At 45.8% G+C, this 27,595-nt stretch overlaps 1 protein-coding gene across 5 annotated transcripts; it reads right to left on the bottom strand.

The window, feature by feature from the left end:
• Positions 1 to 9,612: 9,612 nt before the first annotated feature.
• On the bottom strand, positions 9,613 to 26,354 carry LOC308606575 (zinc finger protein 671-like). Of its 5 annotated transcripts, XM_081217620.1 has the most exons (8): positions 26,019 to 26,354; positions 18,061 to 18,122; positions 17,664 to 17,748; positions 16,175 to 16,616; positions 15,670 to 15,803; positions 12,874 to 13,000; positions 12,131 to 12,253; positions 9,613 to 11,519 (listed from the first exon to the last, which is right to left on the bottom strand). In XM_081217620.1, the coding sequence occupies exons 6-8, from the start codon at positions 12,905 to 12,907 to the stop codon at positions 10,306 to 10,308; spliced, it is 1,371 nt and encodes a 456-aa protein (XP_081073746.1). In that variant the 5' UTR covers positions 12,908 to 13,000; positions 15,670 to 15,803; positions 16,175 to 16,616; positions 17,664 to 17,748; positions 18,061 to 18,122; positions 26,019 to 26,354; the 3' UTR covers positions 9,613 to 10,305. The 5 variants fall into 5 exon arrangements, with proteins under 5 accessions (XP_081073746.1, XP_081073747.1, XP_081073745.1 ...); XM_081217621.1 differs by lacking the exon at positions 17,664 to 17,748 and having other exon boundaries at positions 17,801 to 18,122; XM_081217619.1 differs by lacking the exon at positions 15,670 to 15,803 and having other exon boundaries at positions 16,175 to 17,748.
• Positions 26,355 to 27,595: the final 1,241 nt, after the last annotated feature.

Genomic DNA, 27,595 nt, shown 5'->3' with positions numbered 1-27,595 from the left:
TTCCTCTTCAGTCCACAACTGAGGTAAGCGGCACATCATTCGACAGAGCCATTCAGACATAAATGAGTACATGCGTAGCTGGAAAATTGATGTTACTGCTCTCCAGTACTTGTAGCCTGAAGCATTAGAGTCACTTTTGTGAGTTTCAGTGTGATTGGTTAAGAACAATAGAAAAGATCCCATTCAGATCCTGACTGGCAAGAAAGAAGAGGGACATGTCAAAAAAAAAAAAAAAAAAATCTTCAACCCCGGGTTTCAGAACCAAAAAAAAAAAAAAATCAACCGAGTAAATTTTAAAAATATAATTGGCTTTAGTGATTGCTTCACAATTCAAGCGTCATCCCATCTAACGAACGAGTGGAGGGAGGCTCCAAAGGGCTACAGAACGGGAAAGGATTTTTTAAGGTACAACGAGGAAGTCATCAATAAAAAAGATGATTTCAGGCTTAGGTAACCTACCTATGGGGAATGGAAAGGGTCTATGTGCCAGGTTACCTCATCTTCCCTTGGGGGGATGGAGAGGGCCCCATGTGACAGATTACCACATTGGTGCCAACCAGAAAATTCTTAACTGACTGGTTAAGGCTACATTCCCAGGGAAAGTTGAAGCTTCAATTAGGTTACGTATCAAGGCCCAGTTTTGTGTCATGGCCTATCATAAGTAACTCATTTTGAGCCTGTGGCTTTCTTTTGAACAAATGGTGGACCACCCTGAAAAAGATGGACAACCAGGTCTGCTTCTGGTTCGCGCAAAACCTCTCTCTTGTCTGCATAGTTAGGGATTGTCTCACTCATTGAGGAACACTTTTATCCATGTAATACTTTTTATCCATATCCCCAGATACATGCAATTCCTCTTAGGAATCAAACAAAAAGCAACTTAATTTTGCTGTGGGTACCGCACAGAAGCTGTGATTTTTCAGTTGGAGCACATATGCAAAAGGCAGCACCTGAACCCTGAAATAAAAGGGTATCTGAACCCCATGATCTCATCTTTCTGCTAGGAAGTGATGATTATTTCTGCAGGCCCTGGTATGACATTTTGTATGTGGAGTTGAGATTATCTCAGAAAAACAATTGCAAAATGTGCATTTCAGAAAGAAGTTAATAATGTTTATGTAGTTCTTTAAAGACAGTAGCAGAAATAGCTCTAAGGACACATCAGTAAAGGGTGAAAAAATTTGAGACATGTTTAGAAGAAAGCTCTGTGAAGTCAAAAATGATAGAATCAAGCTGAGCATGTGATTGTCCTAAACATTAATAATTGTGTGAATTTCGTCTCCAAAATGTGATTCTTTCATTCCTGAAAACATGGAGCAATACTACTTTGCAGTGATAGTTAAAGAGGACATTAAGAATACCTGGAATAGGGACTTCCCTGGCAGTCCATGGGTTCAATCCCTGGTCAGGAACTCAGATCCTGCATGCTGCACGGTGCACGAAAAAAAAAAAAAAAAAGTGCCTGGAATAGTAAAAGTAAGAGAGAAACTGAGGTGTCATGTTTATTCACTGCTCTAACAAGTGATCATTGGGCACACACTGGATTTTCAGGAACTTTTTCTAGGTGCATGGGAGAAATTCAGGCACAAGAGAAACAAAGATCCTGCCTTTGTGCAGTTTCTATTATGTTTAAGGAAAACACAAGAAACATGAAATAAGAAATACTAAATTATATAGTATGTTAGAATATGTTGCAATGGAAACAAGGAGAGAAGGCGATTTTGCTGAGCAGAGGGGATGGGATGTACTATTACACGGAGCAGTAAGGAAGGACTCCTTAATAACAGCACCACTGAGCAAGGATGAGCCCTGTGAGGTTTTATGTTGTTGTTGTTCTATTAAAAGATAAGTGAGGTACATTAAAATTTTGAGGAGATCACTTGAGCAAACATCAGTTCAAACTGGACAGCCCCAAACCAAACTAGGGGAAAGACTTTTGCAGAGCAGGAAGGGAAACAAAGCAAGGAAATTATTTGATTGGCTCTAGCTAAAGGCATAGCCTTGTTTGGGAAAGCCTAGTGGGCTGTTTGTGATCAGTTGTTCTTAAGTTTCTATTTCTTCCCTTGGAGGCATTTACAAGAATTTACTCTGGTTCAGGTTTCCCTTTGCTTACAAGGCTGTTAAAACATTGGAGCCACCTCAGTCTAATGGCTTCCTTGTTTAATTACAGTTCCAAGCAAAAGAAGCAGGTGGCTACGTGATTGCAGTGTGTGGGCCTCCCACAGGTGTCCTCAGGAGGTCCAGTCCTTTTAGCCATTAGCCTGCTTGGCTCACTGCAGAGACTCTCACTGGGTGTCCATTAGAAAACTTAACTCTGCTGCTCTCTTAGAGTCTGCATATCTACAACCCCACAGACTGGGGCTGAGAGGCAGGCAGCCTGGCCTTCCTGAGACAACTTCTCACAGTTTCATTTCTGCACTGACCCTATCCATCAGCATCACCTAGGGACCCATTAGAAATGCTAATTCTCAGTTCAGAACTCAGACCTACTGACAGACACCTTGGGAGAAAGGCCCAAGTACCAGTGTTTTAAGAAGCCTCCAGGGGCAACACACCATTGTAAAGCAATTATCCTCGAATAAAGATGTTAAAAAAAAAAAAAGACGAAGCCTCCAGGGGCTTCCCTGGTGGCGCAGTGGTTAAGAATCCACCTGCCAATTCAGGGGACACGGGTTCGAGCCCTGGTCTGGGAAGATCCCACATGCCGCCTAGCAACTAAGCCCGTGTGCCACAACTACTGAGTCTGCACTCTAGAGCCCGGGAGCCACAACTACTGAGCCCACATGCCATAACTACTGAAGCCTGTGCGCCTAGAGCCCGTGCTCTGCAACAAGAGAAGCCACCACAATGAGAAGCCCGTGCACCGCAACAAAGAGTGGCCCTGCTCGCCGCAACTAGAGAAAGCCTGCGTGCAGCAACAAAGACCTGACGCAGCCAAAAATAAATAATTAATTTAAAAAAAACTTAAATCTGGACTTGGTTCATCATTGGTTCCTTCTGAGGCCTTTCTCCTTGGCTTGTAGATAGTGATCTTCCTATCTTCACATGGTCTTAATTCTGTGCACATCTGTATCCTCATCTCCTGTTTTTATAAGGGCACCAGCATATTGCATAAGGGTCCACACTAATTACCTCATTTTAACTTAATTATCTCTTTTTAAAATAAATAAATAAATAAATTTATTTATTTGGCTGCATTGGGTCTTCATTGCTGTGCGCACGGGCTCTCTCTAGTTGCGGTGAGTGGGGGCTACTCTTTGTTGCGGTGAGCGGACTTCTCAGGGCTTCTCACTGCTGTGGCTTCTCTTGTTGCGGAGCACGGACTCTAGGCACGGGGGCTTCAGTAGTTGTGGCATGGGGGCTCAGTAGTTGTGGCTTGCGGGCTCTAGAGCGCAGGCTCAGTAGTTGTGGTGCACAGGCTTAGTTGCTCTGCGGCATGTGGTATCTTCCCGGACCAGGGCTCAAACCCGTGCCTCCTGCATTGGCAGGTGGATTCTTAACCACTGCGCCACCAGGGAAGCCCAACATATGAATTTTTTTTTTTTTGGCTGCACCGTATCTTAGTTGCAGCACGTGGGATCTTCATTGCTGGTGCAGAATATTCGTTGCAGCATGCAGGATCTTTAGTTGTGGCATGCGGGATTTTTAGTTGCAGCATGCAAACTCTTAGTTCCACGTTAGTTGCAGCATGTGGGATCTAGTTCCCGGACCAGGGACTGAACCCGTGCCCCCTGCATTGGGAGCACAGAGTCTTAGCCACTGGACCACCAGGGAAGTCCCAAATATAAGTATCAATAAGTATCAATCTTTTTTTTTTTTTTTTTTTTTTTGCGGTACGCGGGCCTCTCACTGTTGTGGCCTCTCCCGTTGCAGAGCACGGGCTCCGGACGCGCAGGCTCAGCGGCCATGGCTCACGGGCCCAGCCGCTCCGCGGCATGTGGGATCTTCCTGGACCAGGGCACGAACCCGTGTCCCCTGCATCGGCAGGTGGACTCTCAGCCACTGCACCACCAGGGAAGCCCAATAAGTATCAATCTTTGTTGATACTTATTGAATTCTAGTGTTGTTTAATTGTCTGAGACTCACTTCCTGATGGCTCCTCATTACTGTTACATTATTGGAAATTTTAAGTGAATTATTCAAAGGATATTCTAAGTTTGTTTCTGAAGCTTATTACAGTCAAGCCATTCAACATGGCTGCCCTCTTGTTCTCTGTACATCCCCTGATTGACCAGTCCCTGCTTCACTCACACGGCTATCCAATCCTCTTAATTATAGGACTTAATGAGTAACTGCTTATGTGCTTGCCCCCGGCCTCAGCTGCTGGTTTCCCTGGTAACTGTTGAGGCAACCTGATGTCAATTCCTTCTATAAATGGTAGCCTCCTTCTCCCCCAAGGAGCGAAGTTTGCTGCCATGTCCTGCCCGCTGTCACAGTGGGGTGTTGCTCCAGGACCTTTTGCTTCAGTCTTGTAAGATCCCCTATCCAATAAACCATTGATATCTCTGTCACTGACTCTGGGCTGTCTCTTCAGTCTTGAGGCTGGGAAAGTACAGAGCTTGCAGGCCTGCGGGGTGCAGCCCAACACACAGTAATCTATCTTTGGATGAAGGTCGAATGCCCTATGACGTGCAACCAGGAGATTATGCACATTGAAAAAGACATCAGATAAAGGACTCTTTACAGCCACGTTGGAAGGGGCCATATCAGGCCACCTCTCCTGAATGCAAGTCTTTGTTTCTAACACTTGGCTTCAACTAACTGGGACCAGCACTACCAGACCAGGATGAGAAGACTACATTGGAAGTAGACAGCTGACCCAAAATGCCAGACCAAGCCTGTATACTAATTACTTTGTTAATTGCTCAGACTTCTGCTTATGAACCAAACTTATTTTTCTTGGGCTCAATAATATGCAAGTTTCAAAAATTCAATTCAATTGCTGGGTTTGTGACCAATTACCTATGTCCAGCACTTCTGGACTACCCCAGTGGATTTCACCTCTCCAGGGTTCAGACTGGCTAGGCCTTAGGGATTTATCTTAGAAGAAATTCTAGTGCTGTGTAAGCCACTCCCAATATCACTAAGTGAGACCCTCTTACATGGCCTATTAATGATACCTGTTCTGGGAGTTCCCTGGTGGCACAGTGCTTAAGAATCCGCCTGCCAATGCAGGGGACACGGGTTCGAGTCCTGGTCCAGAAGATCCCACGTGCCACGGAGCAACTAAGCCTGTGCACCACAACTACTGAAGCCCATGTGCCTAGAGCCCGTGCTCTGTAACAAGAGAAGCCACTGCAACGAGAAGCCTGTGCACGACAACGAAGAGTGGCCCCCGCTCACCGCAACCTGAGAAGGCCCGCAAGCAGCAAGGAAGACCAATGCAGCCAAAAATAAATAAATAAAATTATTTTTAAAAAGGGTATTATCTAATTTAAAAAAATGATACCTGTTCTGAACCTGGACCCTAAATATTCCTTTTCTCAGGATGTTAAATATATTGGGTCGTTCCTAATGGGATTCAGTGGATTTATGGAACAAGTTTATGGCCTTGGCTCCTCCTGAGTTGGTTAGAAAGATGCACATTTGGTTTCCCTTGGGCTTAAAGTCATCTATGGGTAGCCTCAGAAACAGCCCCTGCCAACTTGCCTTTAATGTGGGCTCACTGGGTTCTATCAGTTTTCCAACATGATTATTTGGCCACAGTATTTATTCCTTCACTTAGAGTAGATTTCATTATTCACGTAGAGGCTTTAACAAAATTCGCCCAGCAAGACTTAAACGATAGTAATCAAGCCATTAGCTTGCTCAATTTGGAAGTCTCCATGATAAAAGTGATCCTACAGAATTGCATGGTCCTCTATATATCAACTGCTTCCCAAGGGGGAACTTGTGCTATGATCCATAATGAATGTTGTGTTTTTCTGAAGTCTGATGAGTCTTTTTTTTTTTTGATCTGGACCATTTTTTTAAAAGTCTTGATTGAATTTGTCACAGTATTGCTTCTGTTTTATATTTTGGTTTTTTGGCTGCAAGGCATGTGGGATCTTAGCTTCCTGACGAGGGATCGAACCCACACCCCCTGCATTGGAAGGTGAAGTCTTAACCACTGGACCGCCAGGGAAGTCCCTGATGAGTCTTCTAAGATAACCCATCTTATAATATATGAAGAACCAAATTTCCACTCTGATTGATCCCAGTTTATGGGAAAAAGTAGGAAAATGGTTTGGTTCAAGAGGATCTTGGCTTAAATCTTTACTAATCATATTATTACTCCTATTGCCAATTTTAATTCCAGTAATGCATTACAGTCAGGGTGAGGCAACAACCATACATGTCTGCCCATAAATTCCTTCATAAACCATGCTTTCACCTGCAAGCCTTCTATAGTATTACCATATTTCTGTAATTATATTGCCCTCTAAGTTTTTTGTTAGCTATTTAAGTTATAACAATACACTGATCATCAGGGCCTAGCAACTGTAAATTTTTTACTGCCCTCAGGTCTTTGTACTACCAGTATCAATAAAATTGAACTTGGGGTCCCAGCTGGAGTTCATGAGACCCTGGCCTGCCTACTGCTCAGTCATAATCCTCCACATTTCCCTGGCTGGTTATCATCAGAACAGGTTCTGAAAAGATTAGATTCCTCCTTTTTATAATCTTAATACTTAAAAAATTAGTTAAGACTAGGATGAACTGAATTTGTCCCAGTTACTTGAACAGATTACCTATTTTTTTTACAGTGATCCATCACAATTTTAGTAGCCACTCTATCTATCTTCTTGTTAATGTCACTTTTAACGAACCACCTGAACATTTTTTTCTGATTCAATTCTGAGGTTTCTTTCATCTTATTTATATTGTTACCTTTCTTCTGAATAATCCTTACCTTTGTCCCCAGCATTAAGCCCCACTCAACAGAGCTGAACAAGGAGATCCATAACATCATGCCTCACACCATACTGTCTCCCGTTTTGTTTCTGTTTTTGGCCATGTCACGCAGCTTGTAGGAATTGACCCCGAGTCATCGGCAGTGAAGGCGCAGTCTTAACCACTGGACCGCCAGGGAATTCCCTGGTCTCCGGTTGTGGTGTCATTATCAGCTGGCTCAGAGGGAGGGAGATAAAAGGTACAGTATCATTCTGAATCATGGGGTGCCATCTACAGCTCTAATAGCCTCTAGCTGCTTCCTTGAGGGCTATATTTTTGCTAGAATAGGGGGTGGGAAGCAGCCAAGGAACCATATTCTTGGCTGACATCCCCTCGGTGTATTTTTCTTTAATTTATTTATTTGGCTGTGCAGGGTCTTCGTTGCAGCCTGCAGGATCTTTTCGTTTTTGTTTTTAGTTGCAGCATGCATACAGGATCTAGATCCCTGACCAGGGATTGAACCTGCTCCCCCTGCACTGGGAGCCTGGAGTCTTTAACCACTGGACTGCCAGGGAAGTCCCCCTCAGTGTATTTCATTTGCACTCCATTTAGCAGGACCTACAGACTCCACGTCTCACATATGTTTTTCCTCCTAGTCTTGAGTGTAGCACTTGTGCAAACTCAACCCAGGGATGCCCTGGAAACCAGCCTGTTAACAAAAATCCTTCCTCACCACCCTCTGTCTTTCTTTCTGCACAACAACCCCTTAGTCATTATTTGAATTAAAATAAGGGGTCATATCAAATATTCCATTCTTATCACCAAGTGCAAACCTTTCACAAGTATTTTTTAAATTAATTAATTAATTAATTAATTTTTGGCTGTGTTGGGTCTTCGTTGCTGCGCGCAGGCTTTCTCTAGTTGCAGCGAGCGGGGGCTACTCTTCGTTGCAGTGCGCGGGCTTCTCATTGTGGTGACTTCTGTTGCAGGGCACGGGCTCAGGCGCGTAGGCTTCAGAAGTTGTGGCTCCCAGGCTCTAGAGCGCAGGCTCAGTAGTTGTGGCGCATGGGCTCAGTTGCTCCATGACATGTGGGCTCTTCCTGGACCAGGGATCGAACCTGTGTCCCCTGCACTGGCAGGCAGATTCTTAACCATTGCACCACCAGGGAAGTCCCCACAAGTATTATAATTGAGGATATTTGCAAGACTCCACAGAGCAGACTCCTATGAGGTTTTCTTAAAAGCAAAGCATGGGAGGGACTTCCCTGGTGACCCCCCGCTTCCACTGCAGGGGGCGCAGGTTCAATCCCTGGTTCGGGAACTAACATCTCACATGCTGCACAGTGCGGACAAAAAAAAAAAAAAAAAAAAGCAAAGCATGTGACATTGAAAGACAAAGAAAATGCAAGACTATATTGGGGGTCAGAGACCTCCAGGCAGTCTCCCAGACTCTTATTCACACGGTGCTGTGATTCACTTCCAAATTAAGCCACAGACATCTGAGTGGTGAACTGTGGCTTGAGGAGAGCTCAAGTCAGAAGATACCAGCAGGGATTTTTATGCCCTTCTGGTAACAGTCGAGCCAGACTGCATAAACATTACCATTAGCAATCAAAGTGACCCTAGTGTTGTCACAGGATTTTTGGATATTAAACCACACAAAATAAATCCTGCTGTCCTTATCTTAGCAAAGGGTCAAAGCCAGATATTCAGAAGTCCCTAGAGATAAAGTTAGAACTTTTCCAGTCCAGTTTTAAACAAATTCTACCTTACATGAAACAAATGCACAATGTATCAAAATTTATGGGATGCTGCTGATACAGTATTACTTACAGGGAAACTTACAGAATAAATGACTACATTAGAAGGGGGTTCTCAAATAAATGACACAGTCCACCTTAAGAAAATAGAAAGGACAAGCTAAATCCTACAGGCAGCCCTATAATAAAGCTCTTTCAATGGGAGTCACCAAGAACACTGGATAAGTCACAAAACCCACATCTCTGGAATCCTAGATCTCCATTCTCTCAACCATTTTCCTGCCTGCACAGCAATAGCCTTGAATTGACTCACTGAATCTAAGGGAATCCACAAAATGTTTATAGATTGTCCTGCAAGTGATCTTGACCACAGGAGAGATAATATCTCTGGAGGTCCTGACAATTTCTGTACGTTCTCATCCTACACAGCCATAGCATGGGAATATCTTAGCAGATACCTTTAGCAGGTACATCCCTCTAGGGTGTTGTAATCTCTCCAACTACTTATTATTCACACCCAATGTTTCTGAACCATATGGTTTCCACCTGGCTCCTGTAGGTCTTCCAGCCAGTGACACCTGCCTACCGAATTCTGAACTCAAGCTCCTTGGCAGGTACCAGAGGCCAGCTGCTTCTTAATAATGCTTGGGAATATGAAACATTCTATAGGAACAAGGGACCAACTGCTCTTCTTCATACTTACTTATGGACCCACAAATAAAACTAGCCTCCAGGCCACATGGTATGTCTCACAGAGCCCTGAAGTCATTCCTAGAAGGTCTTGGGTAGCAATGCAAACTGGGCCCAAGGTGGACAGCTATTCTTTGCCATCATGCTGTCCTCCCTGAAGCACAGAAAACCAAGGATTCCCACAAAATCTGTTCATGATTTCATGCTGGTAGAACACAGTCGTGTCCTCAACATACTCCACACAATGAACAGAACCCTCAAGATTAAAGGCAGCTCAGAGTAAGGACTTTATTATTGTACAAACACGAGCAAATGTGGGGCACAGAGTTCCAGGGCTGCGGGACTTGGAGACTGTATACATCCACAATGAGACCAAGAAATCCACGAAGGTAAATCTCTGCAAGATCCCTGGAGAGCCCATCTTATGAGCTGATTCTTTCCACACCTAAACCAGTCAAAGGGTGAAAATGAGGCCCCCTGTAGGCCACTCAGGCCAGTCATGACTCCTTCCAGGGACTGGGAAGACTGCAGAGGTCTGCCTGACTAAGCTTGTAACTGACACACCCTGTGGGACTTTGCCAGATGGGAACAGCAGGATGCCTTCTACCAACCGGGAAAGGGACTAGACAGTTTAGAATGTGTGCCACAGCTCCTGAAAGCACCTCACGTGCGTGGCACTCATCAGGAATCTTCCTGTTGTGGATGTTCGTATGTATGAGGTTTCACTTCTGACTGACAGCTCTCTCACAAAACCCACGTTCAGGGCTTCACTCTGGGGACAGTTGTTGGGTTGAACAAGGAGACAGCACATTCCCTGTACTCTAAAGCCTTTGTCCAGCACGGACTTCCTGTGCTGAATAAGGTTTGGCCTTTGGGTGAAGGCTTTCCCACGTCTGCTGCACTCACAAGCACTGCTAGGTACTCTCAAGTGTACAGTAAGTTGGGAGCGCTGGCTAAAAGACTTCCCACATTCACTGTACTCTCACGGCCTTTCTCCAGTGTGAGTCCTCTGGTGGAGAACAAGTGTGTGTCTGCGGTTGAACTCCTTCCCACGCTCCCTGCTCTCAGAGGGCCTTTCTCCAGTGTGAACTTTCCAGTGCCGAATAAGGTTTGGCCTTTGGGTGAAGGCTTTCCCACATCTGCTGCACTCGTAAGGCTTTTCTCCAGAGTGAACTTTCTGGTGCTGAACGAGTTTGGAGATGCAGCTAAAGGCTTTCCCACATCTGCTGCATTCGTAATCACTGCTATGAATTCGCCAGTGTACGTTAAGGTGGGAGCTTTGGCTGAAGGACTTCCCGCACTCCCTGCACTCATAAGGCCTTTCTCCAGTGTGAGTCCTCCGGTGCAGAACCAGTGTGTGTCTGCGGTTGAACTCTTTCCCACACTCACTGCACACGTAAGGCTTTGCTCCTGTGTGAACCTCCTGGTGTCGAATGAGGTTAGACTTGCTGCTAAAGAATTTTCCACAGTTACTGCACTGATAGAGCCTTTCACCTGTGTGAACTCGCCTGTGTTCAACAAGGCCGGAGACTTGTCTAAAGAACTTCCCACACTCACTGCACTCATAAGGCCTTTCTCCAGTGTGAACTGTCTGATGTTTAAAAAGGTCACAGCTTTGGCTAAAGAACTTCCCACATTGGCTGCACTCATAAGGCCTTTCTCCAGTGTGGATTCTCTGGTGCCTTGCAAGTGTGTCTTTCCGAGTGAACACTTTCCCACATTCACTACATTTATGAAGCTTCTGTCCAGTGCTAAGGGCTCCCCCAAGCTCAGTGCTCTTATGGGGTTTCATTCTGTCATGAGAAACCTGGTGCTGAAGGCCAGAGGTGGCTGGCAAGTCCACTCTGCCCTCACCGTGTATGTAGGTCTTCTCTGGCACAGAGATTCTGCAGCTTTTCACAGTGTCCCTGCCTTCATCCCTCCTGAAGAATTTCTCTCCACTGTGCTGCTTGTGGTGCTGGTGAAGGTCTGCGCTGAACCAGAACTGCTTCCCATGTGCCTCACATATATGTGGTTCCTGTCTGGTTTTCCCCCGCGGGTATTCAGTCAGGTGTAAGAGGTCTTTCAATATTGGGCCAAACATGTTACATGGATGTGTCTTCAGACCTGCCACAGGAGTCCTGAACTGTGACACTCCTTCTAAATAAACACTCTGCTCAGAGGAAACAGCCTCAGCCTCCACTCCACAGCAACAACCTGAAAGCAGAGAAGTGCCCAATGAGATGTATGTTGACTTTGAAGGAGGGGACAACCCCATCATAAATGTGTCTGACACACCGAGGTTAAGTCCATGGGACTGTTTACAGGACAGAGAGGCAGGGATAGGTTGAGGAAGGGCCTGCTATGCAGTGCAGGGCCTCTGAAGGTCACAGAATGGGGGAGGCCTCCTGAAGGCAAGGACATGAGGACAGAGGACAGAATAGAGCAAACAGCTTCCAGTAGGACGTTGGCTGTTGGGACAGGCGAGTGCCAGGCAGAAGGGCACGTCCAGGCCCAGGAAACTCCAATCACAAGTGAGCAGCTGGTGTTCAAAGATTACTGAAGGATATGTGCACATCTCGTGACACATTAGGTGTAGGCCAATGTTGCAGACGAATGCAGAGTGAGCAGTAAGGGGGAATGGGTGCAAGGTGGATGCCAGGGGCTAGAAGTCAGACTAGAAATAAGTCACAGTGTCCAGAATGGGGAAGGACAGGTAGAAACGCTGTGTGGCCACAGGCCTTGAAATCAAACACAGGTGGAAACAGTCAGTATCTCTGGATTTGAACCCAAACTTGACATCATGCCCTTCCTTGGTGTCCACTCACCAGGTCCAGGTCCCTTCTGAGCCTCTTTCTCTGTGGCTGGAGTCATATCCACCTGGGCAGCCATCCAGGGCTCCTCCCCTTGCTCCAGCTGCGTGACTAAATGTGATCTGGAGGATGCAATTCCTAAGGGAAACCCAGCACTGGTGAGTACTGGCTCAGAGCAACCCACCCTATGACAGACCACAAGTTAAAGAATAATAATTATTACTGGGACTTCCCTGGCAGTCCAGTGGTTAAGACCCTGTGCTTCCACTGCAGGGGGCACGGGTTCAATCCCTGGTCGGGGAACTAAGATCCTGCATGCCACACTGCTCAGCCAAAATAATAATAATAATTATAATTATTACAAAGAGAACCATGAAGGAAGCATCCAAGGGTCTCCATAAGTAGTGACTATGTGAGTGCCTGTAACTCCTGGTACAATGGAGCACCTGGAGGAGGGGGGGGCAGAACCTTGGGCACAGAGGTGTCATAACTCTAGACAGATTCACTGGCCCAGAAAGTGACCAAGACTGTGGGTTCCATTGGGAAAACTATGTCTCGTGACCCCCAAACCTTTGGCTGCGTGGCTTCGGGGCTGCTCAGTAAGAAGTGAGGACACGCCATAGAGCATAGCCCTGGCAGCCATGGCACCTACTCCAGGAAACATAGCAAGAAAGCTATGGTGGGAAGCTAAGTGTGGGGAGGACAGAGGGGTCCCTGCGGGAAAGGAGATGGAGATGGAATTGGTGTGAGGGTCTTACCCAGGGAGGCTAAAAGTGCAAAGTTCTCCAGCATCACATCCCGGTACAGGAGTCTCTGATCCTCATCAAGGAGTACCCATTCTTCCCGGGAGAAGTACACAAACACGTCCTCAGAGATGGCACAGCCCTGCAAAGATGGGGACAGCAAGGTCCATGAAAAGTGTCTCAAGTGAGTATCCCCACTCTACGTACCCACAACAGTGTCCTGCTCACCCGTGTCCCGAGGTCCCCAAGTCAAACGAAGTACCAGGCATTGATACCATTGGTGCTTGCTCTCTCCTGACTACCCCCAGCGATCACTGTGTCAGCCCACAGCAACAAGCAGGTTGGGAGACAGATGCCATTTAAGCTCTGAGCCTGGCCCAGTTCCCCTGGGGAACCCCATAGCATACTCCCTGGACATACTTCCTAAACCTGGGCTCACTCTTTTTACTTAAGCCCCCAACAACAGAGTCCTAGGACCATCAGTTTACACTCCCTCCTCTCCTGCACATCACTCTTTGGACCATGCCTCCCTCACGTCTTCAGCTACCTACAACCAACTTTCTGGCCCACACCACAGACATCACCCTGGACTCCCCAGATGTCACTCTGCACACAGCATGGAGAGAACACTTGGCAATACAACCAGGATGCTATCTTGTCCCAAACCTCCAGTGGCCCCCACTGCCAAAGCCCCCATTCCTGCTTTAAAGCTCTCCCAATCTGGCCCTTTTCCTTTCTTCAAATCACAGGCACCCAGAACCACATGCACACCTCAGTTACTCTGAGCCCTCTTCCATTTCTCAGTTGTACACTGTATTAAGTTTCCTATTACTGCTGTAACAAATCACTAGTAGCTCGGTGGCTTAAATCAACTCAAATTTATCATCTTACATCTGGAGGTTTTAAGTCCAAAATGGGCTTCACTAGGCTAAAAATCAAAATGTCAGCAGGATTGGGACTTCCCTGGTAGCACAGTGGTTAAGAATCCACCTTCCAATGCAGGGGGCCTGGGTTCGATCCCTGATCAGGGAACTAGATCCCACATGCATGCTACAACTAAGAGTTTGCATACCACAACTAAGGAGCCAGTGAGCCACAACCAAGGAGCCCGCCTGCCGAAACTAAGACCAAAAAAAAAAAAAAAAAGATGTCAGCAGGATTATATTCCTTCTGGCAGCTCCACAGAAGAATCTGTTTCCTTAGCTTTTCTAGCTTCTAAAAAACCTGCCGCATCCTTGAGTCCTTGCCCCTTCCTCCATCTGCAAAGTCAGCAACTATCATTCTGACATCTGTTTCATTCCTCAAATCTCCTTCTTTGACTCTGATCCTCCTGTGATTACACTGGGTCCACAGGAAAACCCAGGATAATCTGTCCATCTCAAGATCATTAGCTTAATCACACATATAAAGTCCCTGTTGCAGGACTTCCCTGGTGGTGCAATGGTTAAGACTTCGTGCTCCCAATTCAGGGGGCCTGGGTTCGATCCCTGGTCAGGGAACTAGATCCCACATGCATTCCGCAACCAAGAGTTTGCATGCCACAACTAAGGAGCCAGTGAACCTCAACTAAGGAGCCTGCCTGCTGCAACTAAGACCCAGCACAACCAAATAAGTAAACATTATTAAAAAAAAAAGTCCCTGTTGCCATGTGAGATAACATGTCCAAAGCTTCTAGGGATTAGAAAATGGACATCTTTGGGAGGTCATTAAGCTGCTTATCACATACATGTTGTCCCCACACCAGTCACAACTTTCCTATACCTAATTATCTGAAAATTAACTTTACAACAGACCTCCCCATTTCAGTGGCTGGCATTTCCATCCTTCCAGCAGCTAAACCCAGAGCTTTGGGTCAGCTCTCCCTTACTTCCTTCTCTCACAATCCACTTCAGAAAATAAAATCAGCCCTAGTAAAGCAACAGCATGACACAACCTCTTGTGCCACCTTCACAGCAATCACTCTGGTGCAGCCCATCAATGCTCATCTAGACTACTGCAGTAGTCTCCTCCCTGATTTCCCTGTGGTGTGACCATATATAAAAATAAAATTCTCACCTATAACCTCTGCAGCAACTGAATCAAAATGGTCAAAACTCTCATAAAAACTGCCTTCTTGGGACTTCCCTGGTGGCGCAGTGGTTAAGAATCCTCCTGCCAATGCAGGGGACACAGGTTCAAGCCCTGGTCCGGGAAGATCCCACATGCTGCGGAGCAACTAAGCCTGTGTGCCACAACTATTTAGCTTGTGCTCTAGAGCCCGCATGCCACAACTACTGAAGCCCGTGCCCCACAACAAGAGAAGCCACCGCCATGAGAAGCCCGTGCACTGCAACGAAGAGCGGCCCCCGCTCACCGAAACAGGAGAAAGCCCATGCACGGCAACAAAGACCCAACGGAGCCAAAAAATAAATAAGTATATAAATTTATTTTTAAAAAAACCAAAACTGCCCTCTTCCCTTTTACACCCACTTCCAACTTAGGGGCCAATCAGCTTTCCCCCTCCCCTGCCCTTGAGCCTCAGCTAAAGGCAAGTGATGATGCCCAACTCACTTGCTATTAGCAAGCTCTGAATAAAGGGGAATAATTTCCACACCTACCATCACCCCGTCTCCACCATCACTCTAGCCCTTCACTGTCTGTTCTCTCTGCTGCCAGAGGAAGCCTGCTGAGACTGTGCTCCACGTTCCCCATGGCTCCCATCACCCTCAGAATAGAGGCCAAGACCCTCAGCTGGCCATTTCAGGCCTGAAACCTGTCCCCATGTTATCTCCCCCAGAAAGGAAAGAGACTAATGGTTTGTCGGACACTCACAGCTCAGCTTCAACTCCAAGCATCTGAACATGCCTGGGATGCCTTTCATCCCTCATCTCTCTGGGTTCTACAGAAACCTCTCCATGGAACGATGGCTTAGACTGAGCCTGCCTTCTCAGAGCCTGCAGACACAACTGCTGGGACAGGGGAAAGCAAAGACACGTAATCCCACATATTGGGAAGGTGAGGGCTCAGCTGTCAGCTTGGCCACTGTCACTGGAGCCTGTGGGCAAAAGGGATGGGAACAGCCCATATCACACCAGGGGATGGAGGTGCTATTCCCGTCTCCAGGATTCTACACCCCCAGAAACGAGATGGGGCGCCGGAAGCTCTGCCCCAAAGTGAAGTGCTCACAGAAAAAGGCCCCTCTCCTGGGCCATGACTGGCAGAGAGCTGACACCTTGTGGCACTGAGAATTCTGGGTCCTGCAGTCCCCACCTCGACACCAGGTGCTGAGGGGAAGCCCGTGGTCAGAAGGTGGAATGCAAAGGAATTGAGCACCTACTGTCTTAGCCTGCCAGTTGCTCCCAAGCCTCAGGCTGCATCTCACACCTCAGAGTCTCTGTAACTGGATGAGTTTGGTACCAAACCCGAGTTCGGCTGCTCGCCACTCAAAAAGCCAATACTCGACAAACAAGTGTTGGTGGAAAAGGAAAAGTTGCTTTATTCAGGAGGCCAGCGATCTGGGAAGCTGGTGGACTAATGTCCTAAGACTATCTCCAAGTTGCTGGTTAGGAGACAAAGGTTTTAAAGGCCATGTGAGGGAGGGGCTGCAGGGTGCATGATCCACTTGTGCTCAATTCTCAGATTGGTTGGCAACAAGGTGAAGTTTCGAAAATCAGCAATCTTCTGGTTTCAACCCATCTGGGGTCTACGTGCTTGCGGTCAGCAGTTTTCCTCCGGTGGGGGTCGGCTTCATATAAAATCTCCAGTGGGCGCTTCATATCCTGAGGGTGATACGACGCTAGCTGTTTTGGAGGTTCACAGCCTGCAAATCCCAGCCTCATCCCTCTGAATTTGGGACCCAAGGCCAGCAGTTTCACCTCCATGTTGTGAAATGTAAAATGATAAAATCTCCCTTGCAGACCTCTGTGAAATTGTTTAAATATTCCTCAAACATAAACGTCCATTCTCTAAAACAGCAGAAAAAAATAGTGCCCATACCTTGGTGAGGTTAAGTATCAAGTGCTTAAACCAGTGCAAGGTGCACGATTAGTGCTGAATACATGGTCCTCATCATCACAAACCTGGGCTCTCAGGTACCCATGTGGTAGGAGGTGAGTCAAGGCTGCCTACTTGCAGAGTTATGGGCAGCGTCTATCAAAATTCACATACACATACCCTGAACCTACGAGTAGCCTTAAGAGGAATGATTTAAAATTTTACAGGATGGCAGTGTACAATCTGTGCCACTTAAAATTATTTCAAGAAAAAATAATTACACATACAGAATGACGTTATCAATTTCAGGTAGCCAGTTGCACTAGGGATATGTTCTAGACAAGATGATTCAAGCTTTACAGTTTAAGAAATATTTTCCTGGGACTTTCCTGGCGGTACAGTGGTAAAGAATCTGCCTTACAATGCAGGGGATGAGGCTTTGATCCCTGGTCAGGGAACTAGGATCCCACATGCTGTGAGGCAACTAAGCCCATGCGCCACAACTACTGAGCTCGTGTGCCTCAACTAGAGAGCCTGCGCGCCACAACTAGAGAGAAGCCCACGTGCCGCAATGAAAGATCCCACATACCACAACTAAGACCCGATGCAGCCAAAAATAAATAAATAAATAATCTAAAACCCCCAAATTTTTCCCTCAGGAGTAAGTACAGCATAGGGTTGTACCATAATTCTTCTATATCTTACTTTCAAATTCACAATCTTTGAACTTGCCTTAGAACCAATCATGTCATGTTTGGCTTCAAATTCAATGCAATCTAGCACATGGTGTCCAGCGTCTGACTTCACGGGCTGAGCTCTGGGGGGAGGCTTACCTGGGTTTGCAGCTGGTAACCCCATTACTGATTATAGTACCTTAGGCAGAAAGCCTCACTTCTCCAAGCTTCAGTCCCCTCATTTCTGAAATGGGGAAATAACAGTATTCACAGCACATGGTTTTGGGGATTATTACCTGGGGAATTACATGACATCCTCTGGTCATTCTTCCAACAGTGCTTCAAACTCTTCACAATGGAGGACAGAAGATGACTCCTGACCATCCACATTCTCTTGACTTGATTCAGAGGATTTCAGGTGCTCAATTCCTCCAGGAACCAGAACCTCACCCCCCACCAGACCTCCCCTCCCCCAACTATCCTCAGGTAAACTGGCTCCAGGTGGATCCGTGTAGTAAGTGGAAGCTCAGCCTGAATTCCCATGCCTCAAGCTTACCAGATTCAGTCTCCAAAAGGATTCCACCACTTGATACTGGGGTCCAAAGTGAGCACTAAACCCTGGGAAGAGGGAAAAAGTGCAGTCACTGAATTCTATGGAAAAGATCGCTCCATTCGTTTAGGTCATCTTTAATTTCCCTCAGCAGAAGTGTTTTTGTAGATTTCAACTAAACTTTGAAGTTTTCAGTAATACTGAAAAAATAACTTTGTAGTTTTCAATAAAATACTTAGGAATGGATATAATGAAAGAACATGTACATGTTTCATTATATTAATTCCTAAGTATTTTTTATGCTATAGATTTGTAAATTTTAATCATTCAATTTTTGCTTTCTGTGTATTGTTAACATATAGAACACAGTTCATTTACATCTATATCCCTGTCTGCCACACACACGTGTATTTATACATATATATAAAGAGAAAGAGAACGTACACAGCACTTTGCTACATTCAGTTATGCTAGTGAGTCTTCTGCATCAATTGGTATGATTTTTCTTCTTTTTCTTTAGCCTGTTAATATGCTGGATAACATTCTTTGCTCTTCTAATATTAAACAAACCTGGCACCACTGAAAGAAATCTCTCTTGGTCATGGTATTTAATTCTTTTTACACACTGCTGAATTTTATTTGCTAATACTACCTTAATGATATTTATGTCTCTTTTCATGAGGATAGTTCTACTAAAATTTTCAGATGTCTTACAATTTTCTTTACATTCTGTTTTCTTTAATTAATTAATTTTATTTACTTATTTTTGGCTGTGTTGGGACTTCGTTGCCACGCGCAGGCTTTCTCTGGTTGTGGCGAGAGGGGGCTACTCTTTGTTGCGATGCGCAGACGTCTCACTGCAGTGGCTTTGCTTGTTGGGAAGCACGGGCTCTAGGCACGTGGGCTTCAGTAGTTGCAGTATGCGGGCTCAGTAATTGTGGCTCATGCGCTCTAGAGCACAGGCTCAGTAGTTGTGACGCACAGGCTTACCTGCTCCGCGGCACGTGGCAGGCAGATTCTTAACCACTGCGCCACCAGGGAAGCCCATCTTTACATTCTATTATGTGTTCTGTAAAGACAGCTGTATTTGGTATGCAGTTCTAAAATATCAATGTGTTTTTATATCTTGTCATATGTCTGATAATCACCTTGATTCCTTCTTCCATTGATTGTTCCTATTTTGGTCATTTAGGTTGGAGTTGTATTTGTTGTTCTAACTAATGCGATTTCCTTCTATGCCCTGTGTGTTCATCCCTTGGCAGTTTTAGACATTGGAGATATAGTCTTTCACTCTTTAAATTTTGGCTATCATGGGCTTTACAGAATAGAAGCCTGCAATTCTAAAAGAAATATATTCATTAATTTTCGACACAATATATTTTGCTTGTTACTGATACTTAAATTGTTCTTGTGACTTCCCTGGCAGTCCAGTGGTTAAGACTCTGTGCTTCCAACACAGGGGACACAGGTTCAATCCCACATGCTGCATGGCGCAGCCAAAAAAAAGTTTAAAAAAATTATTCTTGCCTGTTTCACAAAAATATCCTCCCAATTTATCTTCTATTGGTTTCCTTATTTCTTTTACTCTTTGGTACTTAAAAGTTCTTTAAAATTTAAATGTCTGTGGATTTTCTAGGATATTTTAAAATTTCTAATTTAGTTTTGCTTTATTTAGAGAATATATTCTACACTGCTTCAATTTTAAAGCTTACTGAAAATTATTTTATGTCCCTAGCATTTGGTTTATCTTGGAGGAATGTGCCATGTGTACCTGAAAAGACTGTGTATTCTGCTATAGACTGGAGTAATGTTTTATACATATCTACTGAATCAAGTTAGCTGATGATATTGGTCATGTCTTGTATATCCTTACGGTTTTCCTGCCTATTCTATTGATTATTGAAAGAATTTTGAAAGCCTGTTCTCAGGCACAAATACATTTAGCATATTCATTCATTCATTCATTCATTCATTCATTTATGGCAGCACCACGTGGCTTGTGGGATCTTTGTTCCCTGACCAGGGATAGAACCTGTGCCGCCTGCAGTAGAAGCACAGAGTCCTAACCATTGGACCGCCAGGTAATTCCCCATTTAGCATTTTAAAATCTTCTTGATTTAAATTACTTGTTTAATAAGATGTCCCTTTGTTATCTTTGGTAATATTATTTTTCCTGAAGTTGACTTTTTCTTATATTAATATAACCTCTCCAATCCGCTTTTTAAAATTTATTTATTTATTTATTTATTTATTTATTTATTTATGGCTGCGTTGGGTCTTCATTGCTGCATGCGGGCTTCCTCTAGTTGCAGTGAGCAGGGGCTACTCTTCGTTGCAGTGTGCAGGCTTCCCATTGCGGTGGCCTCTCGTTGCGGAGCACAGGCTCTAGGTGCGCGGGCTTCAGTAGTTGTGGCTCACAGGCTCTAGAGCTCAGGCTCAGTACTTGTGGCGCATGGTCGTAGCTGCTCTGTGGCATATGGGGTCTTCCCGGACCAAGGCTCGAACCCGTGTCCCCTGCACTGACAGGCAGATTCTTAACCACTGCGCCACCAGGGACGTCCACCTCTCCAACCCTCTTATGGTTAATATTCATGTCTTATTTCATTCCATTCCTTTTAGCATATACTTATGTTTGTAATTAAGGATCATTTGTTATAGGATGCATGGAGTTTGCCCATGCATTTAATACAGTTTGACAATCTCTCCCTATAATTTAAATATATGAGATATTTAAAGCAAAAAAAATGCAAAAAAGTTGTGGGTACAAATGTATAACTTACTCACTCTAATCTATCTTCTTAGAAAGGGATAAATCAAAGAATAAGCATATAAATGATATCAAAAATATAACATTCAGGGCTTCCCTGGTGGCTGGCTCAGTGGTTGAGAATCTGCCTGCCAATGCAGGGGACACGGGTTCGAGCCCTAGTCTGGGAAGATCCCACATGCCGCGGAGCAACTGGGCCCATGAGCCACAATTACTGAGCCTGCGCGTCTGGAGCCTGTGCTCCGCCACAAGAGAGGCCGCGATAGTGAGAGGCCCGCGCACCGCGATGAAGAGTGACCCCCGCTTGCCACAACTAGAGAAAGCCCTCACACAGAAACGAAGACCCAACACAGCCATAAATAAATAAATTTAAAAATTTACGACATATGTCAATATTAAAAAAAATAATAATACTATAGCATTCAGAAGATACACATTCATCTTGATTTTACACTGTTGAGCATTTGAAAAATTACATTCACAAAGGGAAAAATGAAGCCACAACACAGATCACAAGTTTTATGAATTCTCTATGAATATATGTATATTTGTTTACTAGAGCAGTGTAATAATATGATTTATAACAATAAATACGTATTTGCTTTTTTAATTTTTTATTTTTTAAATAAATTTATTTATTTATTTTTGGCTACGTTGGGACTTTGTTGCTGCACGTGGGCTTTCTCTAGTTGCGGCAAGTGGGGGCTACTCTTTGTTGTGGTGCACGGACTTCTCATTGCAGTGGCTTCTCTTGTTGTGGAGCACGGGCTTCAGTAGTTGTGGCTCGCAGGCTCTAGAGCGCAGGCTCAGTAGTTGTGGCGCACGGGCTTGGTTGCTCTGCAGCATGTGGGATCTTCCCGGACCAGGGCTCGAACCCGTGTCCCCTGCACTGGCAGGCGGATTCTTAACCACTGTGCCACTAGGGAAGTCCCCGTATTTGGTCTTTGTCCAGGTTTTGGGCACAGAACTCCTAAAACCTTAAGTATTTCCTAAGTGAGAAGAGCAATAAAAATGCCCTTATGAGGTTACTTTCAGAAAGCACAAAAGGATGGTGAGGCTGGTTTCCAGGAGAATCAACCACATGATTAGAGGGTTGGAACTTTCAGTCCTACCCCCTGACCTCTGAGGGGGTGGAGCGGTTGGAGACTGAATTCAGTCCCCAATGGTCAAGGATGTAATCAATCATGCCTATGAAATGAACCCTCCAGAAAACCCCAAAAGAATAGGGTTCAGAGAGCTTCCAAGTTGACGAGCACACAGAGGTGCAGGAAGGGCAATGTGCACAGGAACTCTGCACCCTTTCCCCATACCTTTCCCTGTACGCACCTCTTCCATGTGGCTGTGCCTGGGTTATATCTTTTTATAATAAACTGGTAATCTAGTTAGTAAAATGTTTCTCTGCGTTCTGTGAGCCACTCTAAGAAAACTGATTGAACCCAAAAAGGAGGCTGTTGGAACCTCCAATCAGTTCAGAAGCCCAGGTGAAAACATGGACTTAACGACTGGCGTCTGAAAGGGTGTGTGTGGGGTGGGGGGAGTCTTATGGGACTGAGACCTTAACCTGTGGGATCTGATACTATCTCTGGGTAAACAGTGTCAGAACTGACTTGAATTATAGGACACTCAGCTGGCGTGAGAGAATTGCTTATTGGTGTAAGAAAACCCACCCATACACAATGGAATTGGTGAGACCATAATCTTTAGCAGCCTTTCTCAAATGGGGTTCCATGAGATAATTTGTTCCCACAGAAAATGATTTCAGTGGATACTGTCTTAAATACCCCAAGGAAAGTACATGCCTAGGACCAGTCTAAATGCATAGAAGAATAATCAGTTCACTACCTACAATGGATTCCTTGGGAAACTAATGCTTACTTCTCTCATAAAATCAATTGGATAGAGTATACAAAGGGAGAATAATATAGGAATTTCAATAACGCAAACTATCTTTCCTGGCTGTTTTGTAGCTCATGAAGAAAATCAGAATAATATCACCCCAAAATATGCCTCTTTGACATAAAAATTATTTTGAGCTGAAGGCAGTGAGAAACAGCAAACAGAAAAATCTCCCCCTTTTCTACCTAAAGGCAAGATATAAATTCTCCTTTTATTGGAGACAGATTATCAGCCCAGAGACTGGCACCAAAGGAATCTGCAATCAAACCACACAATATTAGGTTCCTCCCCCGTATTTACCTTCTCAGTTTGCTGCCCTTGGAAGCCTAAAACTGCTTTTCTTCGTTCTGTCATTTGTCTACAAATTTACTCTTCTTTGTCGAAGATACTAATATAAACTAGAATTCTAAGCCACCAATTCCAGTTACTTTTGGTTTAGGTTTCTCCCATGTGTTGTGTGCTGCACATATTGATATACTGTTTTTCTCATTAGTCTGTTTTTTTCTTAAAGAGACCCAGCTGAAAACCTAAGATTGGCAGAGATAGAGTTTTGCCTCTCCTACACTCATTAAAATTACAAATAGTATACAGAAGTGTGGGCAGAAACATTTCCTGTGTTGGGACAACTTATGTTAGAGGAATTCTTTGGTAGGAACTTCCTGTGAGGCAAGAAGGCTGTCCTTGGAACATTTAGTCAAAAACAAGGAGAGGGACCTCCCTGGTAGTCCAGTGGCTAAGACTCTGCGCTCCCAATGCAGGGGGCCCGGGTTCGATCCCTGGTCAGGGAACTAGATCCCACAAGCCGCAACGAAGATCGAAGATCCCACCACAACTAAGACGCGGCGCAACCAAATAAATAAATAACAAGGACAAAAACACAAGAAGGCACCCCAGTGTTCACTGCAGCACTATTCACAATAGCCAGGACATGGAAGCAACCTAAATGTTCATCAACAGAGGAATGAATAAAGCTGTGGTACATATATACAATGCATTACTCAGCCATAAAAAGGAACGAAATGGGTTATTGGTAGAGATGTGGATGGACCTAGAGACTGTCATACAGAGTGAAGTAAGTCAGAAAGAGAAAAACAATTATTGTATATTAACATATATATGTGGAATCTAGAAAAATGGTATAGATGATCTTATTTGCAAAGCAGAAATAGAGACACAGACTTAGAGAACAAACGCATGGACACCAAGGGGGGAAAGGGGGTGGTGGTGGGATGAATTGGGAGATTGGAATTGACGTATATACATTATCGATACTATGTATAAAATAGACAACTAATGAGAACCTGCTGTATAGCTCAAGGAACTCTACTCACTGCTCTGCAGTGACCTAAATGGGAAGGAAATCCAAAAAAGGGGGCACATATGTCTACATATAGCTGATTCACTTTGCTGTACAGTAGAAACTAACACAACATTGTAAAGCAACTACGCTCCAATAAAAATTAATTACACACACACATACACACACACACACACACAAGCTGGGACAATCTATCATATGGCATTTGAGGGATTTTGTGGCTTTGGCAAGACTGAGTAAAGTGGAATCACTCCTGGCACTGGAGGAGCTTTTCAGTGTGTTTCTCTTAGAACATGTTGTTCAAAAGCAAGGGTAACTGTCATCAGACAGCGATTTTACGACACTCCATCTTCTGCTGCCAGGCCAGGTTCCTTGTGCCCTACAAAGCATTCTCCTCATGCAGACACTGGACAAACAGAATGCCCCTCCTTTGTGGAGGGAAGTCTCAGAAATGCCCACCCTTTCTCCCCCCCCACCTCCATCCACAGCCCTCCCCTCTCACCCCAAGGACCATTTGAAATAACATACTTAAGATTGCTATCCGGGCCTCCCTGGTGGCGCAGTGGTTGAGAGTCCGCCTGCTGATGCAGGGGTTACGGGTTCGTGCCCCGGTCTGGGAGGATCCCATATGCCGCGGAGCGGCTGGGCCCGTGAGCCATGGCCGCTGGGCCTGCGCATCCGGAGCCTGTGCTCCGCAACGGGAGAGGCCACAACAGTGAGAGGCCCACATACCGCAAAAAGAAAAAAAAAAAAAAAAAAAAAGATTGCTATCCATGGGACCTCCCTGGTGGCGCAGTGGTTAAGAATCAGCCTGCCAATGCAGGGGACACATGTTCAATCCCTGGTCTGGGAAGAGCCCACATGCTGCGGAGCAACTAAGCCCGTGTGCCACAACTACTGAGCCTGCACGCTAGAGCCCACGAGCCACAACTACTGAGCCCACGTGCCACAACTACTGAAGCCTGTGCGCCTAAAGCCTGTGCTGCGCAACAAGAGAAGCCACCAGAGTGAGAAGCCTGCGCACCGCGACAAAGAGTAGCCCCCACTCGCCACAACCAGAGAAAGCCCATGAGCAGCAACGAAGACCAAACGCAGGCAAAAATTTTAAAAACAAATAAATTTATATTAAAAAAAAGATTACTACCCCTAAATCTGATCTCCAGGTCTTGACCTAGTCCAGACCACTCTCTACACCCTGTGGACATCTCCAACCCAGCCCCTTCTCCAGAACGCCAGACCTTCCAGTCCAGCTGCTCATGTGACACCTCCACTCTGGGATATCTCAGAATCAACCATGTCCACTCTGAAACTTGCTCCCTAGTTTGACTTCCTGATTTCCATTTTCAAAATGTCCATTAAAAAAAAAAAAAAAAAAAAAATTAAGACTTGTTTTTTCACTATCAATCACAGCCTCATCTGATGCAGGAGGAAATGTTGGTGGTATCTTTAAAATATATCCAGAACCTGATCACTTCCCCCTCTCCTGGCTCTCGAGTCCATCCACCGTCAAAACATTTCTTGAAGCCGCTGCAGCAGCCTCTTTATCAATCTCCACGCACCCATCCTCACATTCCCTGCCCCAACCTAATCTGTTTCGCCCAGCGCAAAATGTGGGATACTTTAAAAATCTCCACTCAGATCAAGTACTCCTTCTATTCGAAACTCTTATGGCTCCCAGAGCCCTCAGAATGAAAGTACTACTCCTCAACCCAGGTGTGACTCCTCACATCCTGCTCGATGCTGACACGACACGGATCCCCGATCTCCCCAATGCCTCTGGCTCAGTCCGACCTCCAAGCCTTTGCACCTGTCGGTCCCTCTGCCTGTCCCTCTCTCACACGCGCCATCACACTGTCAGAAACAGGGACCCCACAATCCCAGACACCGGGCCTGGGCTGCAGGCACGGGAGCAGGCGCCCCGCACTTGGGGCTTTAGTGTCTGGTGGGGTGAGGGCGCTGAGGGCCCGGAGGAGGAGCGTGTACCTGACGGGGGTCCCTCAGGGCAGCCGCCGCCATCGGGGTCTGTGGGCGGAGCGCGCCGGGAGAGGCAGGCATCCGGGTTGAGGACGTGGATACCGCGGTCCCAAGCCCCGCCCCGGCGGCGGGGTCACCGCAGGCGTCGCCACCGCCGAACCTCGTCTCGCCTCCGAGCGGGGGGGACAACGCCTCCTCACGCGTCTTCCCTATTCCTCCACCCTCGGTCCAGACCAAGCATTCAAGAGCCCCCTAGCGCGTAGATCCTCACAAGAACCGACAAAATGTCTGCTTGCGCCTAAGATGCCGGAAGTCCCGCTCCGACGTCTTCCGCACGCACGGAAACGCCCCTCTCCCGGGCCTTCATTGGACGTGTGGCGCAGACCCTTCTGGGTAATGTAGTTCTTGGTGAGCCATCGGCCTAGGGACAGGTTCAGAGCCTGGGCCTGGGCTCCTGGGGAAAGGCTGGGTACCACAAGAAGGGGTTTGTAAGTGGTACCCCTAATTCCCGAGGATGGGGCAGGGCTTAGCTCCTCTTCAAGGGCCCGCACGCAGATTCCATGGATTGCTGTCTGCACTAATTACAGAAATGTTTGGAGTCATATTATTTCAGATAGTCCGGAAAGCTGCAAAACCAAAAGGACACACCACACCAAGTTTCTCTCGTCCATTCATACCTAGGAGCTAGTAACCATTACCTTGTTGCCTTTTAAATACATTCTGGGGACTTTCCTGGTGGTCCAGTGGGTAAGACTCCACGCTCCCAACGCAGGGGCCCTGTGTTCCATCCCTTGTCAGGGAACTAGATCCCACATGCATGTCGCAACTAAAGATCCCGCATGCTGCAACTAAGACCCGGTGCAGCCAAAACAAATAAATAAAATTTTTTTTAATGTTAAAAAAATTACATTTGGACTGAAGCTTTAGGTTCAGTGTTGTTACTTTCAGTTCTGGTTAGGGACAAAAGAGGAAATATTCCAGACAAGGCATGGAGTGGAAGAAGAGAGAGGGATGTTGAGGTACTCTGGAGCCAGTAGATAGATTTCCTCAGAAAACTTTTCTCCTGCCTGTATAATCAGTGATTGTATTCATCCCAGGAAGCAGCACTTTTTTCCAGGTAATATTTCTTACTTGGTATACTGAGACGGGATGGGACCTGGGACCCTTTGCTGGGACCTGGGACCCTTTGCTGCAGTGCTGAAGTTCTTGCACCTGGACACACCTCTCCTCAAGCAACAAAATATGAAGAAACTGTATGGGACTGAAAATAACTGCATGCATGTACGGTTGGGGCAAATTCTGGAACCAAAAGATACAAAGAGACCAAAAAAACCCAACTGCCACTTTTGAAGGGCCTGGAGCAAAAACAGGGTGTTGGAAGCAAGAGCAGGGTACTGTGCAAGCCTCCCTGCACACAGCACCACCTAAGGGGTGGGAAAAACACCTAAGTCACCCCTCCAGCCAGACCCCAGAACAGACCCCTTCCCTCACCCCATATAAGGAACAAGCTTGATCCCCCTTGGGGAGCCGGCAAGCAAGGGAACTTGTTTGTTCTCACTGCCCGCTGCTGCAGCAGGGGCTCCAAT

The sequence above is a fragment of the Mesoplodon bidens genome (genome assembly GCF_964165515.1).
Source record: "Mesoplodon bidens genome assembly, chromosome: 18".
In the NCBI taxonomy this organism is placed as follows: Eukaryota; Metazoa; Chordata; class Mammalia; order Artiodactyla; family Ziphiidae; genus Mesoplodon; species Mesoplodon bidens.
Note: the sequence above shows the minus strand (reverse complement) of the source record. Positions and strands in the feature narration are given on the sequence as shown.